The sequence below is a fragment of the Lingula anatina genome, chromosome 1, assembly GCF_051362555.1.
Source record: "Lingula anatina isolate TDL-2025a chromosome 1, LinAna3.0, whole genome shotgun sequence".
NCBI classification, from domain to species: domain Eukaryota; kingdom Metazoa; phylum Brachiopoda; class Lingulata; order Lingulida; family Lingulidae; genus Lingula; species Lingula anatina.
Genome location: NC_141767.1, coordinates 64,917,813 through 64,941,841, shown reverse-complemented (window position 1 = coordinate 64,941,841; position 24,029 = coordinate 64,917,813). Strand labels below are relative to the sequence as shown.

Below are 24,029 nucleotides of genomic sequence, written 5' to 3'. Positions count from 1 at the left end.
GATTAAAAAAGATCAAAACTTGATTATTATCATATTTTCTTCTACAAATACGTGAGACAAACATTTCATTTTTCTTTTGGCCTTCGGGTTTACCAGTGCGAGAAATGATGTAGCTGAAATATTTCTTTGTTACCATAAATAATGTATTATGCGATTAGTTTCGCTTCTGTGGCATTTTCTCAATGAATAGATCTATGGTTGGACTTTTCTTTCACAAGAATATTACGGTCGCGCAAATAAAGGCTTGTCAATACCCCGTGTCCTTGAACCCTATCTGTATGTCATCCTCGTGTGAAAATATTTTTATGTCTCTTCCATCCCAAATCATCACAAACATTCACACCATTTACACAAACATTGACCGAATGGTTGGCCTTGTGGTCATGGTGAGATATTTCAGAGTGGGAGGACGGGGGACATACCAGTGCTCCATAAACAGCCTCTGCTGTCCCCCTGCTAGACACTCCGCTATCTAGGGGTGAAGCCGGGGTCAAACTCCTGATGTGGCTGGAAAGGTTAAAGTTCTTTGCTAGCTTCCGGCGCCCCATACGGCAGTTGCACTGCATCCTCCTCAGGGAGGCGAGAACATCTACACCCAATCTAAAACATGCCAAAGTATTCCCAGTTATATTGTCACCTAATGTAAACCGCACCGAGACGCATGTTGAGTGCTTTTACTTTTTACTTTTTTGCCATCATCCACACATAGTGAACAACCAACCCCGGATATTGTTTTTTCGGAGATTTCGTAAATCAAGGCCGTTTAATAAGATAACCTCACTAATGAATAGTCTTTAAAATAACTTTGGTACTGTAACAATATAAAATATTATGACTTTAGAAATTATATATTTGATAGAAAATTAGAAATAAATAGATAAAAAATTATATTTAGACTAATTTTCCTGATACACCACAATGTATTTATAATATGAAAATATCTTTTATTCTTTTCCCTTTTTTTTTGGGGGGGGGGGGAAGGAATAAAAGTACGCTTGACAGGTGCTAATTTCTTTTTAGCCTTCGTGCAATTTAATGTAGTCCAATCCTGTTGTACATGTGATCATCACGCAGTCCGTGTAATAAGATTTTGGTAGTAGTTTGATGTAAGATCTGCCTGATGTAAACAGCAAATATATTTACAAACATACATATGAGCACAGTCAACTGCATCCTTGGTTAAATATCCGTGTCACCGGCGGTTCACAAATAATAGACAAAATTCCTATCTGCGTGCAATGATAGCAAATAATGTTTGATATTCGTTTTCTTGTCTGCTGTGACCGAGAAGAAAATCAACCTGTTTGTACCTTGAGATCACACCCAATAGAGGAGAGGCATCCTAACAGGTGCGCGCTGTCCATTAGGGTGATTGTACTGTATAACTATTAGGTATGTACTTGTATAATAATCAAATCAAATATGAGTAATCAAATATGAAGGAAGACGACATTGCTTGTATTTGTACACCTAACGAGGATAGACACAGGCACGAAAAACACGCGTAAGTTATCCCCTGAGCGGCTATGAATCAAGTTGACGTGCGTCCAAAAGACGGCGTGAGACAGACAACTATACAGCGACCATGATAAATATACATATAGTTTATACATAGGTGTAGTTGTTCACTTTCTTAATGACCCTTTTTCATACATGTGACGTTCACCATTAAGAGAGGACACGGCGAGGAGCGGCAGCTACGACTCTATGCACTGGACGATAACTGGACCAAAGTAAGTAAGTTTGAGATGGACAAGTGTGTGATTAAGTTAAAGGTATTAATATCATTTCTTTTGGATATATTTTTTATTATATCAACACTGTTGATTGTATGTACTGAGTGTGACGATCCAGCGACCAAACACAAACCGCCAAGGTCTTTTTATTCATCTTCTCATTTAATATCATGTGGTCACAACATGTTACTTTTATATCGTCTTAATAACTATATTTTTATCAGAAATCCAAAGGAAAAAGGCGCTTTAGAACAGTGTATGAGATGGCCTTGCAAAGACCACATGAAAATACGAAGTAGAGATGCATGTGGCACGACCTCTGCTATGGCGCATGGAATTGTGTGCATTCTTTTAAAGGAAACCTATCCCTCTGTTTTCATCAATATAATTTTTTCTATGTGTAAAAGAATTTTAGAATAGAAAGAGGTGGAATTGTCGATCGCTTCTTAGTCATGTATTGAAAATCAGGTTAGCATCGCAAGGTGTAACTGTCTTGTACCATTTTCCATTTCCATTCATTTATAATAATGATGATAATATGTCTTATATATTTTTGAAAGTTTTACAGCTTTATCTGGTTCTTAACGTAAAAAACGAAAGAAGTGATTCCAACGCATGCGAAACCACTCATAGTGTGTTTGTGTGCGGGTGGATGGGTGTAGGGAGCAGGGGCGGTTCCAGGATTATTTGAAGGGGTGTCCGGAACAACAGGCCTCAGATGCGAGGCCGACCGTCGCCTCCTTGGTGTGGGGTTCGGGGCCTGCCGAAGGGCCACAAATATTTTTGGTGTTTTGGAGAGCAAACAGTGCCCTTTGGCACGGTTAAGAACTATGATTTAGCTAGCCAAAATTCTTATTTCAAGAGAGGAATGTTGGTGTGATATATTGTTCAGTAACCGAAGGGGGGGGGGGGGGGTCAGGACACCCCTGCCCCCCCCCCCCTCTTAATCCGCCACCGGGAGTGCTTGGTGCGTTATCGTTACGTTATAATAACGTTATAAAACGTTCTTTGTTTGGTGAGAAAGAGAGAGAGGGGGGAGGAGGATAACTGCGTCTTGTTACTCCATACCTTTCTCTGTTTCTAGTAAGAAAAAAAGGCTGTTGTTATCTCGCCTATCCTTTAAAATGAAATCACAGAACTACAGTGCCCCATATCATAACACGCAGAGGTCTCGTGTGGGAAGGCTTTTTATACAGAGAATTGTACAACAGCTTATAAAAAATTGTTAAAATGGAAATCTCACATCACAAAGTTTGGAAATTGTGCCCCGGTATAAGACAATTATATAAGTGGTACCTTAGGCATAGGAAGACAATGGTCATACATTGGACTCCCTAGCTCTATCTAATTTTAATCTGCACCCATAAGTACCAGGTTGGAAATTTATGTTTCACAACAGAGGTATTGATATAGCCGCCCGTCGTGGAAACAGTAATGATCACGTACGGACCATTAAAATCGTAATGCCAAAAGGAACATTTAATTCATGTTAATATACCTCGACATCGTGTACGTGTATAATATGCGAGAATGAGCCCTATCGTAAAATTGCATTTAAACATTGTTTAGCGGAGCCAAAACGCGGTAAACCCCCTTCCCAAAAATATGCACTCATACATATACACATCGGTATTTTGTTTTTAGGGGTTTTATAAAATCTGATATAATTCAGAAAACACTGTTTGTTATTATATTTTGCAGTAACTATTTTTATAAGTGCATAATATTCTGTTGATACCTTAGCTTGGTAATATCCTGTTGACATCCAGGATGATCATGACTAACGAGTCATCGCAGGAAGTATCCCACCCTATCGCTGCTTGCTGCATAAGGACAAGAACAGGACGATTTAACGATACACCTAACACAAGCACAACCATATGTGCATTGCCATATACACACAGTATTTCTTTCTGCTATGGAAGTTCTGTTAAGAATTTTCCGATTTCCTGTTAAAAAGTCTCCGATGGCCCTATAAAATTTCAATATTAAAAGTCGCCAAGTCGTTGCTCACCGTATTTGATACCATACATCACGTCAAACTATAAATAACTTTGACGTGCTTTGACGGGCACTGCTAAAGTAATCTAACATGTTGTACTTAATATTTTCAGTACACGAGAAGGTCCACTCCGTCCCTGATATATGTCATCCAGTATCAGAGGCGACGCCTCTAAGATTTCAAGATGGACATGTTCCTTTTCTTTCCACCACCTTAAAGGACAGGCATGAATGGAGACGTCATTCACGCCATGACGGACACAGAGCAGGTCACGGCGTCGGAAGCTGTACCAGAGACTTTACTCCTCAACATTGGAGGGGACATCCATGAAGTTGGATGGAAGACATTACAGGGTAAAAAGGGAAAAATTCTTCCAAACTTCGAAGAGCTGAAAAAGTTCTACAGGCCTGACAAAAATGATTTTTTCTTCGACCGCCATCCGGATTTATTTGCGTCAGTCCTTAGCTACTATCGTACAGGGGAACTGCATATCCCCGTGAATGCCTGTGCCCCGGCAGTGAAAGCTGAGTTACAGTTTTGGGGGATAGATGACAGCGAAATGGCAGAGTGCTGTTGGGGTAACTATTCCAGCTATCAGAAAACGGAAGATATGCTGGCAAAGTTTGATTCCTTTCTAGGCAAGACTCACGAGAAACCGAAGAAAACTGATTCCAATTGGGAGCAAGCAAGAAGTAGAATTTGGAATGACCTGGAAAACCCGGACGCATCTTGTTTCGCAAAGGTGACTTAACATATGTATAATTTGCTATTTGAAAATAACCTTCTTCATATAAAAACTTTATATTTTTTACAATAATGAAAACAATGAGGACCTAGTGTCTAAATACCTAAATCATGTAGCGGTTGTCCTTTTCTAGTCAAAAGCTCTTGTTATTATATTATTGTTTAATAATTAAGAATTAATTTGCCATGAACCAACACAAAGCACTTTTGCGTCAGTTTATGACAAATAAATTGTTCCTTTTAGTTCATCCATTTCTTAAAGAAAAAACTAAAGGTACTATTGGGACTCCATTGTCTTCTTTCAGGCTTATGCTGCTGGGTCTCTGATGTTCGTTGTCCTGTCTATCATTGTCTTCGTACTGGCTTCCCATCCATATTTTCAAGTTACTCCGGCAGATAATTTATGGACGACAACCCTCTCCTTCTTCGTAGCCAACAATGAGACTCTGCAAATAATAACAGATTACTGGGACCGAGTTAACTCAACCTCACTTGGTCGAGCAAACAAAGACTACGCATTACTACACCCAGCGATGGTCTTGATTGACGTCATATGTGCAAGCTTTTTTACACTGGATATTTTCATCCGTTTCATATTTAGTCCAAGTAAGGCACGGTTTTTCACGTACCCTCTAAGCATCATTGACGTCCTAGCCATTGCGCCATTTTATGCAGAACTGGTGATCAACATTGTTAACCCAGAGGATATGTTTGGTGAAACCGTTTTTGGTTTCATCAATATTCTCAAAATTGCACGTGTCTTTCGTATTTTCCGCCTGGCCAAGTCCTACACCGGCATGAAGGTTATTTTGTATTCGCTAAAGGAGGGACTAGCGGAACTGACCTTGACTCTTATCATACTTGTGATCACAATGCTCATTTGTTCAACATTAATGTTTTATGCAGATAATGTAAACAATGAGGACAGTATGTTCACCAGTATCCCGCTCACCTTGTGGTGGTCCATCGTCACGCTGACCACTGTGGGCTATGGGGAGTTCGTGCCCACATCCGGGTTAGGGTACATCATTGGTGCAATTTCGGCATTTTTTGGAGTGGTCTGCCTGGCGATGACGGTGCCAATCGTTGTCAACAACTTCATGTTGTATTATTCCCACGCCAGGACAACCCCAAAGAAAAGAGATTCAAATGTCGACCCAAAAACAGTTAATGGCGCCTCAGAGGGGTACCAAAACAAGGCCTACGAGCATGACAACCAGACACAGCCCACGATCACAACACAAATTTAACATTACATTGTATTCACATTAACGACAGAAAATGTGAAGACACTCGTACCAACCATTGGCGCAACGACAACTGCTTTCGAGTATAAATCCGCTACTGTAATCTTAAAAAAGGCCATTATACTATAGTTAACTTCTTCAAAGACATGAATTTCTTCGGTGGGAGTGAACAGAATTCTGTTACGATATCTGATTATTTGTTAAGTCATGTTTCCATTTCATGTAGATAAATTTTAAAACACATTATTGATGAAAGTAAAGAAGTCTAGAGGTAATGTAATGATAGGCCTAATTATTTGTGGTAGTTTGAATATTGAGGGCAAAAGTAATCTAAGTTGCATTTTAGTACTAGCATGTATCAAGGAATGATAGCCACAGTAAATTTATATGTATATAATGTAATCTTGCATAAAAGTGCTCAGGTAACATGATTTGTCTATTTAGAAACAGGCGTTTTTTATTATTATGTAATGCAGGACGCAGAGAGTACTAGTAATAGCTCTTTGCTCTGCTTTTATAAGTCAGTGATGAACGTAAGGATTATTTGTGATTATTAAAGCATTAGCGCTATTCCCAGTAGCATCAGGAGGATGAATAATTTAGACACGAATAAGACATTTTAAGCTGGAATTAAAGGAAGTTTAGTACAAGTACCTACCACGACAAGCGTAGCGCTTGGAAGATGCAATATAGGCCTCTCACACAGAGGCTCTTCTGGCTACAGAATTAAGTTATAGGTCTAAAACAATTGTCTAGCAGTTCTTAGTCAGTTGTTCAAGTCTGTGTTATCATTTGGACGATATGTCATTGTAGTATTGCAAGTGGGGCCATTTGCAAATACACATCGTTTGGAATTAGTTCTATTGTACTACAGTATTTGAGTCAGTTACGTGCAACTGCCCAAAATTCAAGGGCATATAAAAAGGGCCGAGTCCAATATATGCCAACCACCCCTTTAGATTTTGGTAAAAAACATAACACTATAGCCATTGGTTCCAGGCTACAGAATAACGTTATACCAGCCATAGGGCTCATTCCCAATGTAAGCATCGTTCTACATGTACGTAGATCGATTCAACTCCGGAGGCTCTTACTGAATGCAATCAGATTAACAAATTGACACATCAACGTACTTGTATAATCACAGCTTTTCTGTGTTCTACCCAACGGCAGGAGGAGGCGTGCTAATCTTTTAATCTAGTTGCATTCAGAGAGAGTCCCCACGGAGTTGGATCGATCTACGAAGAACGACATTTTCATTGGGAATGAGCCCTTTATAGTGACTCTGGAAGTCACAAGCACAAACGGACAGGTCATCAATATTTCAAGGACGGTAAAGGTTAAGGGGGATAAAAGAATAGCTTAAACACGCTTACCGCATATATTGCACAATGGATGGTCCCCATTTAAAATCTATTCTTAGCATCTTCCAGTATTACGCAGGAAAGAATAATGTACATGAAAGTACTATCAGCTTTTCAGGTTTATCAGTGTTGCAAGGACGGTAAGCGGGCGTGGCAAATAAAATATCACCTGTTGCCAGCGCGAAAGTAGAATATACAAAAATCTGACTGTGATTATAAATACGTCATATTTCCAGTTGGGTTTGAATCATTTGTTTAAATTTAGAGCAATAAAATGAAATAAACACCATGTTAATTAGTTAACAGTTATAGCTTGTGTTGTAATTTCTTACTTGTTTGCACAATTTGTTATTTCATCATTGAATTAAACGAACAATTAAAAACACTGTAACAATGTAAGACATAGTACAATTTGAAAATATGCTGAAAATGCTGTACGGACAGAACATTTCACATAAAAACGTACTGGTAAGATCAATGTTCATGCTTTTAGGGAATTCGAGGAATATCCTGACCATTGTGCATAGATTCAGCAGGGAGGCTAACGAAGGGTCGCCTTAACGTAATTAAAATTATCAAAAAGACATTTTCGGACAGGGGCCACCATTTTGTGACATTAAACCGACATAAAAGCAAATTTGTTTTGGACTTCAGGAGTGACATATCAGGTCTGAGATGTACTGGTATCATAAAACTTGAAATAAATTATAGGCAGCGAATCCCAAATATTTAATTATAAATGAAGAAAGTACACGTTCACACAGCTTGTGTGCGATCTCACGCCCTCCAATGACATCGTACGAAATATAATATATCGACCACTTGCGATGTTTCAAAGTGCTTTTAATGGGTTCCGTAGCAGTAATTTTTAACAAACTGTGGCAGTTATGGGACTAAGATTACAACATATGTAAAGATTAATTGGTGTATCCTCGCAATTTTGTCTCTCTGCAGCCGTTCGTTTGAAATTATCGTGGCAAAAAAAGCTGCTGCAGAACAAAGAGGAAATGTGATATTTTATAACCTATAGATCAGCACATGACCGTGTACTGGACGAGATAACGGCTGCAAAAACACTAATTGAAAGTTTATCACATGGAAAATTAATTCCATCTAGACGCACGGGCAGAGTTCTGAACTGTTCAAACGATGACCCCTTTTAGACAAACTCACTGGAACTAAATGTTTTGATTGCGAATCTTGATTAATTAAAATCTGAGAAGTACTAAAGAGTTTGTGTTATCCTTAAATTAACCCGCCAAACGTGCTGCAGTCTTCTAAGTAAATAATTAAATAGTGAAAATAATTATTACAATAAATTGCACCACTGGCACTCAAGTAGTATGTATTAAGGCAGAACAAACCGGTGAAGAAACAATCTAGAAGCTATACTGTAGATGTGATGATAGATAACGGGTCAGTTCCAAGAAAACGTGGTCGTTGCTAATATCCGTTGTGTGTACCAAGTTTGCATTTATTTCAATAAACCATTAGCACGATTTCTGTAACAAATGATCACTCGTCAAACCGCACATGGCATCGAATAATGAACCGACATCTGAACTATTTAACTGTCGTTATTTGAACCGAACAACAAGCATCACTGATATACCGCTTTACTACTTATATCAGCTGGAATGTTATAGTGACTATATTCTATCAAAAAAACCTTTGTTGCCGTAGCCATACAGATATGGGCGAAAGTATACAATGTTCGTTTAAGATTTCCTCAGGGCTCTGCCCGGCCAACACCACCGCTAATTACGATAAGATCATATTCCCATTCAGTTCACATCTAATTTCTGAACACGTCACGCAATCTGGATCGCGCTACAGGTTTCAGTTAACACCTCTCCTGTACTCGGTGAACGCACCAGGTAAGCCATGTTATTCAACCTTCGTCGTTTGTTTCTGTGTGGTTTAACGAACACATATTTCACATCTAGAAGTACGATATATATCTTTGTATACAATTTAGATAGGTTGGGGCTTAGGGAACACCGCAAAATACGAACCTACATGTATCTTTGATTTAGATTGGTAGATTCTGGCAAACAAGGGAGGATTAGATGTTTAAATAGTTGGTTTGAAAATATTAGGATTTTGATATATATATATATATATATATATATATATATATATATATATATATATATATATATATATATATATATATATTAGTATACATACGAAAATGGATGAAGCCTACAACTGTTATAAAAATATTTAAACTTTAGGAACTAGGTACTCTAATATAAGAAAATGACCATATTTAATATTGGGTCTGATTCAGAAACCATATAACTACTCTTAATTTTAATTTCAATTTCTTGTTGAATAAAACTTAAAATCTGTTATCTCTCTTTTGATTAACAGCTTTCAAAAGGCAACATGGATATTGCAAGCCATTATGTTTGTAATCCGTGTCCGTTGCATACTTTGGCTAAATGCAAGTAAATTGATTTCCAGAAAACAGGCGTTAAAAACCCATCATGTGCTAGGTGTCATAAGTTCGTGTTTTACAAGCGATTACTTGATACCAGGGAGAGTTCGTGATAAGATAGTGAACTTGGATACCAGGCAAATTTGATTAGTGAAAGACATAGATATATCGCCCGGTCACTTTTGAAGCCATCACGGGTCACTGTCCGCCTGTCTAAAGAGGCCATTAAGGAAGTGTGTGTATTTTTAGACATCTGGAATAAATTGCTGAATTTGAGATGCATGCTAAGTTCATAATTACAATGTAAAGAGTAAAAGAAACAGAGGCAGGCGAACTAGGAGAGACACAGCGTGAGAAGCACCAAGAGGATAGACCATTCATTTTCACAGACGGTAAGTAAAAGCTGCTTGATCCCACGGCATTTTTCGTTTGCCATCGGATCCCATCCATGTATTACACTTCCATTATGTGGTCAATATAATGTGAAATTATGTGCTGTGATACAAATCCATACTGAAATCAGTTTTGATTCACTCCTACCGAGTTGCGTATTTCATATGATGCTGGGAAGCGTTGCAGTATCGCAATATTGAACAATTAGTCGTGTGCTACCTGTACGCAACAGCATGCTGGTGAGCTTAGGTTTAATTCTTTGTTTTTGCCAAATTTATGTATCTGAACCACCTGACTGCAAAATTTCGACAGCAAGTGATGGGATAAGGTTACGAAATGACTGCGTAAGGAATTATATGTCACTGAAACATTCTTTAAAATGTTATATCAAATTCTTTTCACGTTCCAAGTGCTTTTAAGGGCGGCATACATCGTATAATATGGACATAGCAAAGCCAGGCCATATTGGTAAGTTGGTTTAACGAGCGGTGACTGTCTGTAAACATGGTTGGTAGACGAATCTTATTTTTGTTTTTATTTGAACATGCACGTCTGATGTTTAAGTAGCAAAGTAACTTGGGGGGGGGGGGTAAATCGATAGAGTATACCACCTACCAAACTAATGCCCGTTGCATTTTAATTTGAAAAAAAAAAAGTGCAAAAATTCCCATTTTCTCAAAATAGAGGTCAATCGCGTTCGCTAACCACCTTATAAATTTTGTCTCGCCTCGAAGAGAAACTAAATTAATGGTCTGCGCGGCCATGAACACTTGCACACGCTTTCTGCAGCTAATACACGCTTTAAAACGTACACCTAGAGGAATGCTCGCGCGTAACCGTCGCAGGTGTTAACACGGCTACTGCACATAATTAGGAGTCGTCACTTATGTGCTTCTATTAGAGAAACAGAGTCTAATAACAGAGAATGTCATAAAATATGATGACACAGGCCAAGGAGATAAATCAGTGTAAATTCGTCTCTCGGCACAGGGTGAGGCATATGTAGTTTTGTTTTTGCATTGATTCCCACTAAAACACTGCACTGTTCACATTCTGCAGGAAAGGAGAATCACAGCCACGGGCCGACATCTCGGTATCTAGGTAAGTGAAAACATGTACAACGGGCATACGTTTTTCCATACTGTGTGTGTGCGCGTGTGTGTATGCGCATGTGTATGGTATTTTTAAAGATTAACAGTATTGAAGGCATCACTCTTTGTAAGTGACCACTCTGAATAAAATGTAAAATTGTTATTACTATACGTATATGCATGAGCGTGCGTGTATGTGCGTGTGTGTTAGTGATTAATTTTTGACGATAACAGTCTTGTTGAAGAATGTGCGAGTGCCTTAGCCGTTGTTAGTGTCCTCGATGAATTATTTTTAATAAAACCATTGGCACGGCGATGACTTGGATGATGAGTGGCCTGTCATTCAATTAGTGGATGTAATGAGGTTCCGACCGGAATACACTGAGCTAGGATGACTGCTGTAAAGGGTAAGGTAATTTATAATAGGGTCCTGTACGGATCACTGAGCAACCAACTCTCTGCAATATTATGGCATCCTTGTGTAAAATTTGCCGATCGATACCTTCACTTTTAAGTCGATCTGTCTGGATCCAGGTGGGTAACCCATCTGTGGTTTAACTTGTCACAATGTATGGACTTACTTTACCAAAAAATCGGTTATATTGCCAAATTCAAATTTTTCTTCAATCAACAGCTTATATTGACAGATTATACTGACCCCCAATAATTCGATGTCTCTCAGAGCATCTTCACCAGGAAATAAGGCTATCCAAACTTTAAAATCATTTATTTTTATAACATAACACAGTTGGTGAATCTTTAGATAAGAGTAAAATATTAAAGCCGCTGAAAGTAACGTTCTGCCTCAAAGGGATTTGTGTTCATTTGAAAGAGCACTTTGCATTAAGAATTCATTCGAAATCAACCACTGTGAATAATTCTAAAAAGCTTTCACAGAAGAGGAAAAAAAAGAAATAAAAACGTGTACGCACGAGAAAAACAAATCGACTCTCTTATTTCTCTGGATTTTTCCTCGTTACCCCATGAAAAAATGTCAAATATGATAACTACATTGGCAATCAAACCCTCTGTGTATCAAGTGACAATCTAAGAAGCACCATGTGAGACCGAACAAATCTCGCCTGAGGATGCCACTTACTTTCTTGCAATCAAGCTGGATGTATTTTGGTGCACTGAACGCAGGAAGCACGCTCAGCGGTACTTCCTTACTGCGCCAGTATAATCGTTTGGGGCTGGGAACTAAATGGCAGGGTCATATCCCATAGACAGCGGTGATCGCATTATAGTGGCATACATCATTTTCAACCGTCGAGGCCAGTGAACCCATTGAAACTCGCGAGACCTGAAATAGCGGTTTACCCAATCAATTATCAAAGAAATAAATGCAAAATCTCCAATTAGGAAAAAATACGCATTTCGCTGACAATACTGACAGTATAGCCTAAATTTATGATTCTGTCCAAGTTACAGCAGATGAATCAGAATTGCGTGAAGAGATGTATTAATTCTGTTTACAAGACAGTGAGGGATCCCCGACCCCAGAGACGCTGAAAAATAATGTCCTGGTGTTCCCTCATTAACCCTGAGTTGGAGAAGACACTGGGGACTCGCCATTCTACTGTCAGCATACCTATGTCGATTCAAGCACCTCGCACACTTGAACACTGGACAAGGCACGCTGATAGTAGAGAAGTGAGTGTCCGTGTCCTCTGAAATTCAGGATATCGTCCGTCACGGATATCATTCCACGCATTTGTGAAATAAAATCTTGTTTGCAGCTGTATTGTAAATTTAAACTTTATAAAACAACAACACAGGTGTGGATTGGAGGCATTTTTTTTGTAAAAGATTCGAAACTACACTACGTTTCTACATCTATACTAATTAAAAATAATCAGAAGGTGTCGATAAGCCGACTTGCTAAACGGGTTGAACTTCAACCCAAAGAGATAAAATGATTTTGTAAGTTAATGTTAATATATTTAGATGTAACCTCTTAACTAATTAGATGTTACATGCAATCCTTTGAACAGTACGTTACATATATGCAAACAGTGAACCTTTTATTAAGAGAGATAAAGAAATCAACCATTATTCGGTAATTAAAAATGTAAGATATTATGCAGATAAATCAGGTTTATTATATTCAGATGGAGCATCATGAAAAGTTACGTGTCACGTGCAATTCTTTGTACAGTGCATCGTGAATACGCACACCTGTTATTGACAGAAAAGAGAGATAAAGAAGTCGTGATTTAAATGGTGATTAAAAATGTAAATTAGTTGTTGTACAATAGAGACGTGTCAGACTGGAGCTTAAGTTTTATAGGTAGCAGTTCTAGTGCAAAGAGTTACTGAAATGAGCTGTCAAATTATAAGTTATAAGTTTTATTTAAAACCTTGTATTCTTATTTCATTGAAAACTGATCCCAATATACAGACTTGACATTTAATATGGAATATTTTTTTCCAAGTCATTTTTCATCAGTTTTTTGCTATTTTGCTGACTGATAAATGAAGATAAGGATTAAAATCGTGTTTTAATAACTTTAAATTATCTCTTTGATGTCATGCTGACACCAGCTCATTGGTTGAATTCGACAGTGAGGCAAACAGAAATACATTGCCTATTCTATGTCATACGACATCCATTGAAAGAGATATTTTGGATCTCTATATTTTCAAAATTATCGTCTGTAAAAGAGTTATACGCTACACAATGGACCCTCATGTCAGTGTGTAGTCATAGTAACGGTCGCTGTTACGCCTGGCCTCTTCTGTCTGTTACCAGCGCTCTCAAGCGGCAAGGCATTCCTTGGGAAAAGTTTTTAGAGTTCAATCTGGAATATTATTCCAGGCATCGGTCCAAAATTGTCCAATTTGGTCCAGTTTTGATGTAGGGCATGTAAGCAGTTGATTCGGCGAGTAATGGCTTACCCACATATTGTCTATGCGGTTCAAATGTGGCGATTTTGATGACCAGGGTAGCTGCTCATTCCCTTGGTTCTGTAAGTTATCTGCTATTAAAAGTGCTCTGTGTGAACTGGCAATCTGACCGTGCAACCTAAAATTGTTCCTAAGGTGCCCCTTATCCAATGATAGTCAAGTGGTTCCCAGATTATTCCTTTATTTGATCTGGTTCAGGTTTTCGTCAATGACTACCATTGGTGTTTTGGCACCAATGTGGTATCCACTCCAAATACTGACGCTGTCAATGACCCGTGTCACTTTACACGCGGTACATGCTTCGTCGTAGGCCTCTTCTGGATGTCTGTAAACTCTGTTTTGACTAGCTGGGAGGTACAGGTGAAATCTGACCTCAATAAAGAAAGCCACGCGGTTTCAGTGTTCAACCCAGAAACGGTCATGGCCCCCAATTCATTAGAGAAACAGACGACGATGTTTTGCTGTTTACAGTGGGTACCTCGCAGGTCATCTGGTATTCTAACCTGCTAAAACCAGTTTGGTGCTCGTTAAGGGCCTTGAAAAACGCATTTTGGTGGCAATTTACCCCTCGTTCTGAACAGACTGGGTGGCTTTTGTTTAGTTGCAGCAGCGTATCCCGAAAGACAGTGCGTCCTGTACCCTGGAGATAAGATTTCGATGCATTGGGTGTGACCTCTGTGTAGTTACATCAGTCTGGGCATTACTCTATAAAACTGTGCGGACCGTTCCGTTTGGCGCTGTAATCTGTCTGGTAATGTCTGTCTTTTTCGCGCCATTCTGCCACAAATTTACAAATTTATAAAGCACTCATTAGCTAATTTTACGCACTGCAAAACTGACCGCTTGCATGCAAAATTTCAAATTCTTCTTTGGAATAGTTGCCGACATACGGATACTTTTTTGACAGAACCAAGATTTGCCTAAGCCAAGCATTGACCAGCCCAAAGGAACACTACCCAATTAAATCACCGCACTTTACATAAAGTAGCAGCGCAACAGACATGGAAGTCAGTTAATTGGTAGCGACACACCAGACTACACACTTCTCCATTCACAAATCCTATATGAGATAGGAGTTTTTTGAAAAAAGAACGAATTTTTACCTAGGCATACCTTCGAAACTGAAATATTCCATATTAAATGTCAAGTCTGTACTTAAAGACAATCAAAGTTAATATGCATTTAAAAGTAAAAGTATAAATATTGTCAAAAAAAAAAAAAAAAAAAAAAGAGAAAAGTTTGATAAACGGACAATTGGTGATCTCGTCCAAAAGATGTGTGGTTATCTGTATGGCCCAATATCAGGAAAGGTTTTCAGCATTAATAAATCCCATTTAATTGCCAATCATTCATAAGAATCAATTTTCACTTTTATAAGTGCAGGTTTGTGAAGAGTTCAATCGATGCTCTTTGTTTAGATTATTGACAGTCTACATTACCATCATCACTGTTTGGTCGCTGTGACACATAGCACAGACGCTGAATAAATAGTGCGAAACAAAACAAACAAGCTGTTGTGCTGGTCACATACTTGATTTCAAAATAGGCAAAATGGTATGAAAATAATTTGGCTGTTAATTTTTCAGAGAGGACTCTTCGCTACGTAGTTCCTGACGTTCAAATCTGATTGCACAGCTGCAAGTGGATTATTCGGTGAATGTTGCACGAACACATTTTCTCCTTGTTTCAAAGCGAGACACTCAAAGCGAGCTAGATCTAGTACTAAGTCCAGGTGCCAGTTTCCTTTCATGTTGAATGACGTACTGCATCACCTTGCTGACGAGATACTATTGCACGGGAACTCTAATTGTATTCAAAGAATGTCAATCGATGTGACTGTCAAAGGCAACAAGAAAACAATCGTTGGCATTTAGGGGCAGTTAGTATCGAAGAACGGAACTTAAATCAATCGCGATCGCGGCCTGGCCATCGCAAGAATTTTTGTCGCCGGACCAAAAACCATACTTCTATCACATAGTTGTGTACACGGAGCGGAAGCTGTTGCACAAACTGCTTGTACTACAGTGAAAATTTGGTCAGTAACTTAGAATGAGCTTAAAGGTCACGGGTACTCCAGATGGGGAGGCTGGCGTCTATGGCGGGACCGTTCGATTGAACGTTGGGGGGTCAATCCATGAAGTCAGTTTGCACACTCTCCAGAATAAAGCGACAGGTCTACTAGCAGATAAGGAGGAACTGATGCGCTATTATCGGCCTGCAAAGGAAGACTATTTCTTCGACCGACACCCCGGTATATTTTGCGCTATTCTGAACTTTTACCGCACCGGCGAGCTGCATGTTCCACTGGACACGTGCGGACCGGCCATGAAGAACGAGCTGGAGTTCTGGGGAATAGACGAAAATGAAGTGGTGGAATGTTGCTGGGTGAACTACTCGAATTTTCAAGAACAAAAGGCTTCTCTGGCTAAGTTTGATTCCTTTTTAGGCAAAGACATGGAAGTGCAAGAAAATAGGAAGGCATCTAAATGGGAGACAACTAGAAGAAAAGTGTGGAACTACTTAGACAACCCTTCATCTAGCCTAGGCGCCAAGGTAAGTCTTTAAAAACAATGTAGAATTATAAATCCAAATCTACTTGTTTGAGTGGGACAGAACATTTTTGACCTATTCTCGCTATCGGTCACTAAGAACAGCCATAGGGCATCAAGATGGTGCCTTGATTTTGATTGTCTCCCAAGTCGTCCCTTTTCGTCTACATCACTCTTCATCGTTCTCCGGTTTTCAATGTAATTTTTCATAAGACTGGCAAAGTCTTGCGACCAGTGACCATCACAAGAGGCCTCATGTTGGCGTAACATGGTTCCATGAAGTCTCAAGTCACTCCCCGATGGGTCTCACAGGTCACGAGAGACCCTCTAGTTACAAGGCATGCTGGTTACGCAACTTTTGAGTTATGCTTCACTTGATGGCTTTACAGTGAAATTGATGTTTGGTTGCATTGCTATAGAAACCTTAAAGCGAACACTCTCATTGGTATTATTAGTACCACCAGCGTGTACGCTGGCGGTACTCATGGTTTTAGTCCCGACCCGTCTCGTCCGGCTCCGCCGGCTCCGTACGCCGGCTCCGTAAGCTCCGCCGGCTCCGCGTACTGGCGCCGGATACAAGTCACCGTTACCGCTTCTCCTCCTAGACCGCAAGGACCCCTGTCCCCATCTCTTGGATTGAGGTCACATATAACCTCAACTTGAACCCCCAGGTTTTTTTGTCTCAGTCGGTACATTAACCTGGGCGTGACGCTCGTTGAAATGCACCCTTGTCAAAATTTTTGAAAATTCAATGCCAATTATCTACCCTACGGAAGGAATTATGGGAAAATTTTCTACAGACGGCTTTCCAAAAGTCATACGTGTAGATTTCAAATATGCCCTTGGATTTGACCTTTGACCTTTATTTCAAGGTCAAACGGGCCAAAATTTTCAAAAAAATGAAATTTTTTACAAAAAAATATTATTTGCGCTGTTATTCAGACACTACACAGACTTAACCAATAATATTATTGGAAAGTGTTACCCTTTGGGTCTTCTTTCATCTCCGTGAATTTGGTGTCAATCGGTGCATTTTCACGGGAGAAGCGGCCATAAGATACCGAAACTGAAAACTGTCTCTAATTCGGGAACCGTTAATGCTAGCGACCCGTTCTTTTTTGCATTTTGTAGAGCATGTAAAGCCCAACCTTGCGTATGGTCTCCGTTTTTAGTATTTCATACGGTTTTCGTGTTATGCTGTATTAAAAAGTACATTGTGGTGGCACATTATTGTAACTCAGAATTGTAACATTATATCTCCAAAACTGGCAGAGATAGGTCAATAGTTACTATTAAAGTTGAATAGGATGTCACATACTGGCAATTTACTGTGACCTTTAAATTGACCTTTGACCTACTTTTCACCATGAACTGAACTTTGCAAATTTTCATTCCCTTTTATCTCCAAAACTGGCAGAGATAGGTCCATAGTTACTATTGAACTTGAATAGGAAGTCATATACTGGCAATCTAAGTGTGACCTTGAAGTTGACCTTTGACCTACTTTTCATCGTGAATTGAACTTTGCAAATTTTCTTTCCATTTTATCATCAAAACTGGCAGATATAGGTCCATAGTTACTATTGAACTTAAGTAGTAAGTCATATACTGGCAATTTACTGTGACCTTAAAATTGACCTTTGACCATCTTTTTACTATGAACTGAACTTTGCAAATTTTCTTTCTCCTTTATCTCCAAAACTGACAGAGATAGGTCCATAGTTACTATTGAACTTGAATAGGAAGTAATACACTAGCAATCTGTGACCTTGAAATTGACCTTTGACCTACTTTTTATGATGAACTGCTTTTTGCATGTTTTCAGGCCTTTAAATCTGCAAAATTGGCAAAGAAATACCCATAGTTGCTATTGAACTTGAATAGAAATTCATTTACTATGATATTGAAATTGACCTTTGACCTACTTTTTCACCATGAACTGATCTTTGCATATTTTCTTGCCTCTCATATCTTTAAAACTAGCAGAGATGTGCTCCTTGTTGCCCCTAGGTTTTCTCTTTTGTCAGCATATATGCACCATTGACAACACTTTTCAAGGAAAACCAAGTTGGGAAAACCAATAGGCCTTTTGTCTAGAGAATACAGGAGTGATCAAGGGTAGGAAAATGCAAGTCAATTCGAAAATCTGCTTGATTATACCATTTTTAGTTATATTTTTTTGCATATTTTGAGAACTCTTATTGATTGCATCTTATAGAGCTTGTCAAGCACAAGACTGGTGATGGCGTCCCTTTTTGGAGGGGTGGGGGGGGGGTCCATACGAATGCGCTTACTCCAGCTGGTGGTACAATATCCGGAGGCGGTATCGCCTCTCTGATCCTCTAGTTGTTCTCAAGTTGATGTCATTGTTTTTGGCGTCACCAAAATCAAGTTTCTAGCGTTCAAGCAGGTGAAACCCAGCGCCACTGCTAGAAATCGAGTTGCTAGTACATGGAAATTCCTGTAAGACTTCTACTCGACCGTTGGCGATCGCTATGAGACCTACATGTACTTGCAAACCTACTGCAACGACTGGTAACATTTTTGAGAGCCCATCGTGAGATCCATTAGAGAGTGACTTGAGACTGATGAGACCTTGTTGCCCCATAACAAAACTACATGCGACCATCTTAACCATCTATGAGTCCATTTAGAACAGCGGACTAACAGATCCACGGATCAAATATGGCCGACCCACTAGAATACTTGCTGCGTAATCCCCGCGGGGAATCTCTTCAGTGTCTAATCGGGAATTAAGCGGCAAGTTTTTCAGTCGGTTGCCATGATTGATCCCCAGATCTGCTGGTCCACTGTTCTGAATGCGCAAGACTCCCGTGAGTGTATCTGACAGGTTTGCACATTCGCATACCTCCAGACGACCGTTTTTTTATCCTGATTTCAAGTGTTTGAACTTCCAGTTAACTTACTAAAGAGAGGTCGTGACTTAATTTATGATTTTGATAAAAGCGCCATGTGTAATTCAATAATTTGAATGCAATGCAGTAAAGATTCAAAACTGAAGTACAGACTATTGAGATTTATTATTATTAGAATCTTACGTCCTGTCACCTTTAAGTTGAACAATTTTATCCATGATAAAATTCAAATTTTAGGAGGTTACCTTAGGGGTTAATGCATTAACTTACATGTAAACATTATTTTTCTTACCTATGGCAAGCGTTCTCACGTAATTTACATATCAAACTCTGTAATTTGGATTGATAGCTGCCACATTTTATTAGATTATTCCCCATTTCTCATAAATCCTTCCTGTCCTTTCAGGTATATCTGAGCGTTTCCTTGTTCTTTGTCATTGTGTCGATACTCGTGTTTGCCATGGATACCCATGAAGCATTCCGCATCAAGCCAGGTGATCCAGAATGGGAGAATTTGCTTTCAATATTCCACGTTGATGACCAAACGTACCAGGAAATAATGTATGAATACAACGACCTCGCCAATAAAACCTCAGCAGCGCATGCAAACGAATCATATAGCCTTCTTCATCCGGCTATGGAAATAATAAACGTGATATGTGCATGCTTTTTCACATTTGAATTGGTGATGCGGTTTATATTTTGTCCACGAAAATGTCGTTTCTTTCTGGAACCACTGACTATTATCGATCTAATAGCTGTGGTGCCGTTTTACATAGAACTGATAATGAACATTTCTAACCCCAAAGAATTATTCACGCACTCTGTTCTGGACTTCATCCACATCCTTCAAATTGCCCGCGTTTTTCGTATCTTCCGATTGGCCAAGTCTTATGTTGGAATGAAAGTGATTCTGTACTCGCTGAAGGAGAGTCTTGCAGAGATAGCCCTTACACTCGTCATTCTCTGTATCAGCATGTTGATTTTTTCATCGCTGATGTTCTTTGCAGACAACATCAACAACCCTGCTTGCCAGTACCCGGATATTCCGACAACGCTCTGGTGGTCAATCATCACCTTGACCACTGTAGGTTACGGCGATTTCTATCCGACTTCAGGGCCTGGTTACGTCGTCGGTGCCATAGCAGCGTTCTGTGGCGTTCTTTTGCTGGCTCTGACAATCCCGATCATCGTCAGCAATTTCTTTCTGTATTATTCTCACTCTAGAGTGAGACCTAAGAAACATAAGAAGGACAAACTCGAAGAGTGCGATTCACGTCATGGCAGTGTTGAAACACTTTCAAGACAAACCCCACAAAATAACAATGGGCAAAGACCCAGTATAACCAAAGTAACTCCTTGCGAAAGCTAGGAAGTTTGCGTATATGAATCAGAAGGAAGCAAGGAATCTTTTATCTGTAAAGTTTTGGTTACTGAAGCTTTCAAACGTCGCTTATTTGACGAAAAGCGTTCCCAACGCCAATTTGAACAAAACTACTGGTACGGCGAGAACATAACCCTATTGTGTCAGCGTGGTAATGAGGATACCCAAGTCATATTCAGTTGAATAAGACAAAGATATGACTTTTATTCCTATTAACTTAAAGAATAATGAGCAAGATGAAGCATGAACTGGTTTCCACAAGTAACAGCGCAAACACTACGCATAATACAGCTGGCATCTATATGTGTGTTGTAACATCGCTAACTTTTGAAATTGTCATATATGAGTGCATGACTGTCGCATTGAATGTTAATACAATGAAGATGACTTCCTAGCACTCTGGGATGATATTAATATTCATTAACACTAAACAGGTTTTGATTACTTTTCCGATAATCCTGTTATGCCATTGTTTTCATTTTGGTTCAATTAAGAAACACAATCAGACAGTTATCTGGATCGGCTTTCATGTCTGCCCGTATGAAATCCATTGCCCTTTCTAGTCATTATGAGCCTCTCCATGCGCTGAAATGTTACAATCATGGTATATCTAGTTATGCCATATATTGCTAACCGATCACAAAATTAAGAATATTTCAATACAGTATTTAAGTGTCTTTTAGAAGCATTCACATAAAATACTCATCTTTTATTTTACATTTATCATTTAATATACGTTGTGTCGCCTCCAAACGCGTTATCTGGAACTTTTGAATTTGGCTTGTCCGGACAGAAAGTCCTTATCATTTCATTTGTTATGAGACAGAGCATCTCTTTTAAAATTATCTCTACTTGAGTTCAAATTTTTAAACATGGCACATTTGAGTAATCTATATAGCGAAACTACCTTTATTTTATTTGCTCTAGGTTGTGTGAAAAGCATATTAGATCTTAAACTATTACTAAATAACTGCATCACTGATCTTTACATTACTGAAATACAAACCATGCCTTTTGTGGCCACTTTCTACTCTTTATTCAGACGCCCAATATCTTTTAAAAGTAAATCATTAAAACAATGAGCAAACAGAAACAAAACATTCAATTACACCAAAAATGATGAAGAATGGAATAACTGTAACGTCTGCCATGCATATGGCGAACGTGGCACAGGTACAGGTTTTTCAATAGCAAGCGTATAGTTGTGATCAAATAAAGAAAACGATTGTCATGATTGAGTGAACTGTGTAGAATATAATTTACTCAAATGTGCCCAGATTTATTAAAATGTAACTTTACTTTAATCGTTTCAATAAAATTAATTTTGTACTCACTATTTTGCAATTCAAGCGCACGTGCCTTTTGGAATGCAACCTTTCACCACCGCAAGCCCCCCACCCCCCCTCCCCCATCTCCATGTTGTTAACTTTGCCTTTCGTAACGAGAGGTGGCATCTAATTCACAGCTGTCTTTTGTAATTATACATTTTTCATTTATCAGTCTAGTTCGCTCATCCCGAGGTGGTGATTTCCTATTCTATAACCATTAATGACCAGATTTGCTGTAACTGATAGCGCTATTTAGGAAATAAAGTACGAAATAAGTGAAAGAATAAGCGTAGATAATCACATTTGATGTGGTGCAATAAGGTTTACAATTAATGGATGATCACTTTGCTATACGGACCTCAACTGCAACAGCATAGTACGATTGGTTTCCAAGACAACAATGTCCAAGTACTATAAAATATGGGGATTGACTAAAATGTTCTAGCAGTGCTGTAGTCTTCAATACCGGCGTATCTGTTTAATTGGCAATCCGTGCTACAATAATATGGGTTACGTTAATATCCCCAAGGCCTGTCTTCAGAATAGTCGGACTACACTAGCCTAGGTCAATCCACGCCGTATATCCTTTGCTTTAAATTTTGACTGCAGTAGTCAGAACGCAGTCTGGTGTGATATACCATTCTTAGGCCTAACCCAATACTATAAAATATCTTCACAAAAAAGTAAAAAAAATACTTCAAAGTTGTTTTTTAAAGTAGAAAACAAATATTAATTATTGTTTTACAGATTATTGTTTTCCAGATCGCACATAAATTCCACTGAAATTTTTCATTAGATAAGCGGTAAACTCTTTAAAATTTGACTGGATTTCAATCTTCCCTGCAACGTACATAGAGATAAAAAACCCTTAAAATGGGACAATATGGAAGATGCATGGTTGGAGTCTAAATCGATCTGTAATTTTATAAAGGAAATGGAGTACATGACTCGTCGGAAAATATAAAGGAAATGTTGCTTTAACAATGAATACATGATGCATGTGGTGTAATCAAAGCAGGGAAATAAACACTCAAAAGCAAATCTTGGTACGAAATATCATACGATGCATTCTGTGATTGAAAACATGAAAACAGACCGGACAGACAGCACGTGCACCAGGTGCACACCTTGACCGCGCTTTTTAAAACATTTTGTTAACAATATAGCAACTTTTAAAGGCACTCATAGCAATCTTTATTAAAATACGAATAGCACATGAAACCATTAATTTCTCCCATGTTACGTTTTATTTATTTGGCAGCTAAGGCTGTGCGTCAACATGAAGTTTATACCTCATAAAACAGCCAAAATTGTCAATGTAGCGGACAGGCCTATTAAAAAAAGGCTTAGTAATTATCTTCTGGTCATGCAAAACCCTTGAGAATCTTTTGAAAGACGAAACGTGGAACTTTTCTTATCTTGTCAGTGCAAATGCATTAAAATACAAATTACTGAGTAAAATCGAAAATAAAACGATTGTTTTCCCGCTGAGGCCAGTGAACTTTTTAATATTCATTACACGAAAGAGGTCCTGCAGTGCGGCTGCCACTTTGATATCAAAAGTTTGCATGCATTAATATGTAGATCGGTTTGGAAGATAAGATGCATGCAATCGATGTCTCGTTCACTAAAACATTTTGGCTAATTGAGGGATTTTCATGACACGAGAGAAGATTAATGATGATTAAAGCAAAAACAAAAAATTGCCCTTCCAAGATCACACCTGGGAATCAAGGCAACTGAAAGCTCGAAGTCGTAGATTTTGAAAGCCTTATGTAAGAAATGTTATTATTTGTTGCACAAATCGAACAAAAACAAAATGCAGGGAGGGGGGTTATACAATGTAGTTGAGGGCTCGACTTTATAGTCATTAAAAGAAGAAAAAGTCGTAAAAAGAAAAAACAAAACAAAAAACAAATAAAGGAACGGGGTGGATTGCCTAGATATATCACACAGTTTCATTGT

The 24,029-nt window shown here is 38.8% G+C and overlaps 2 protein-coding genes across 7 annotated transcripts; both read left to right on the top strand.

The window, feature by feature from the left end:
• The first annotated feature begins 1,226 nt into the window (after positions 1-1,226).
• LOC106156719 (potassium voltage-gated channel protein Shaw) lies at positions 1,227-7,402 on the top strand. Of its 3 annotated transcripts, none has more exons than XM_087001127.1 (3): positions 1,227-1,392; positions 3,851-4,480; positions 4,788-7,402. In XM_087001127.1, exons 2-3 carry the CDS (start codon positions 3,965-3,967, stop codon positions 5,730-5,732), a joined length of 1,461 nt encoding a protein of 486 aa, XP_086857253.1. In that variant the 5' UTR covers positions 1,227-1,392; positions 3,851-3,964; the 3' UTR covers positions 5,733-7,402. The 3 variants fall into 3 exon arrangements, with proteins under 3 accessions (XP_086857253.1, XP_013387567.2, XP_013387569.2); XM_013532113.2 differs by lacking the exon at positions 1,227-1,392 and adding an exon at positions 1,417-1,733; XM_013532115.2 differs by lacking the exon at positions 1,227-1,392 and adding an exon at positions 1,417-1,737.
• Positions 7,403-9,669: 2,267 nt separating this feature from the next.
• Positions 9,670-22,072, top strand: LOC106156722 (potassium voltage-gated channel protein Shaw-like). Of its 4 annotated transcripts, XM_087001668.1 has the most exons (5): positions 9,670-9,928; positions 10,340-10,397; positions 10,989-11,030; positions 15,514-16,480; positions 19,759-22,072. In XM_087001668.1, exons 4-5 carry the CDS (start codon positions 15,977-15,979, stop codon positions 20,722-20,724), a joined length of 1,470 nt encoding a protein of 489 aa, XP_086857794.1. In that variant the 5' UTR covers positions 9,670-9,928; positions 10,340-10,397; positions 10,989-11,030; positions 15,514-15,976; the 3' UTR covers positions 20,725-22,072. The 4 variants fall into 4 exon arrangements, with proteins under 4 accessions (XP_086857794.1, XP_013387574.2, XP_013387572.2 ...); XM_013532120.2 differs by lacking the exon at positions 10,989-11,030; XM_013532119.2 differs by lacking the exon at positions 9,670-9,928 and having other exon boundaries at positions 10,023-10,397.
• Positions 22,073-24,029: the final 1,957 nt, after the last annotated feature.

Bases quoted from the DNA above. Each gene is read 5' to 3' on its own strand.
- LOC106156719 (XM_087001127.1), top strand. From the start codon at position 3,965: ATGAATGGAGACGTCATTCACGCCATGACGGACACAGAGCAGGTCACG. The intron at 4,481-4,787 runs GTGACTTAACAT...GTCTTCTTTCAG, and splicing joins ACGCATCTTGTTTCGCAAAG to GCTTATGCTGCTGGGTCTCT.
- LOC106156722 (XM_013532118.2), top strand. From the start codon at position 15,977: ATGAGCTTAAAGGTCACGGGTACTCCAGATGGGGAGGCTGGCGTCTAT. The intron at 16,481-19,758 runs GTAAGTCTTTAA...CTGTCCTTTCAG, and splicing joins CATCTAGCCTAGGCGCCAAG to GTATATCTGAGCGTTTCCTT.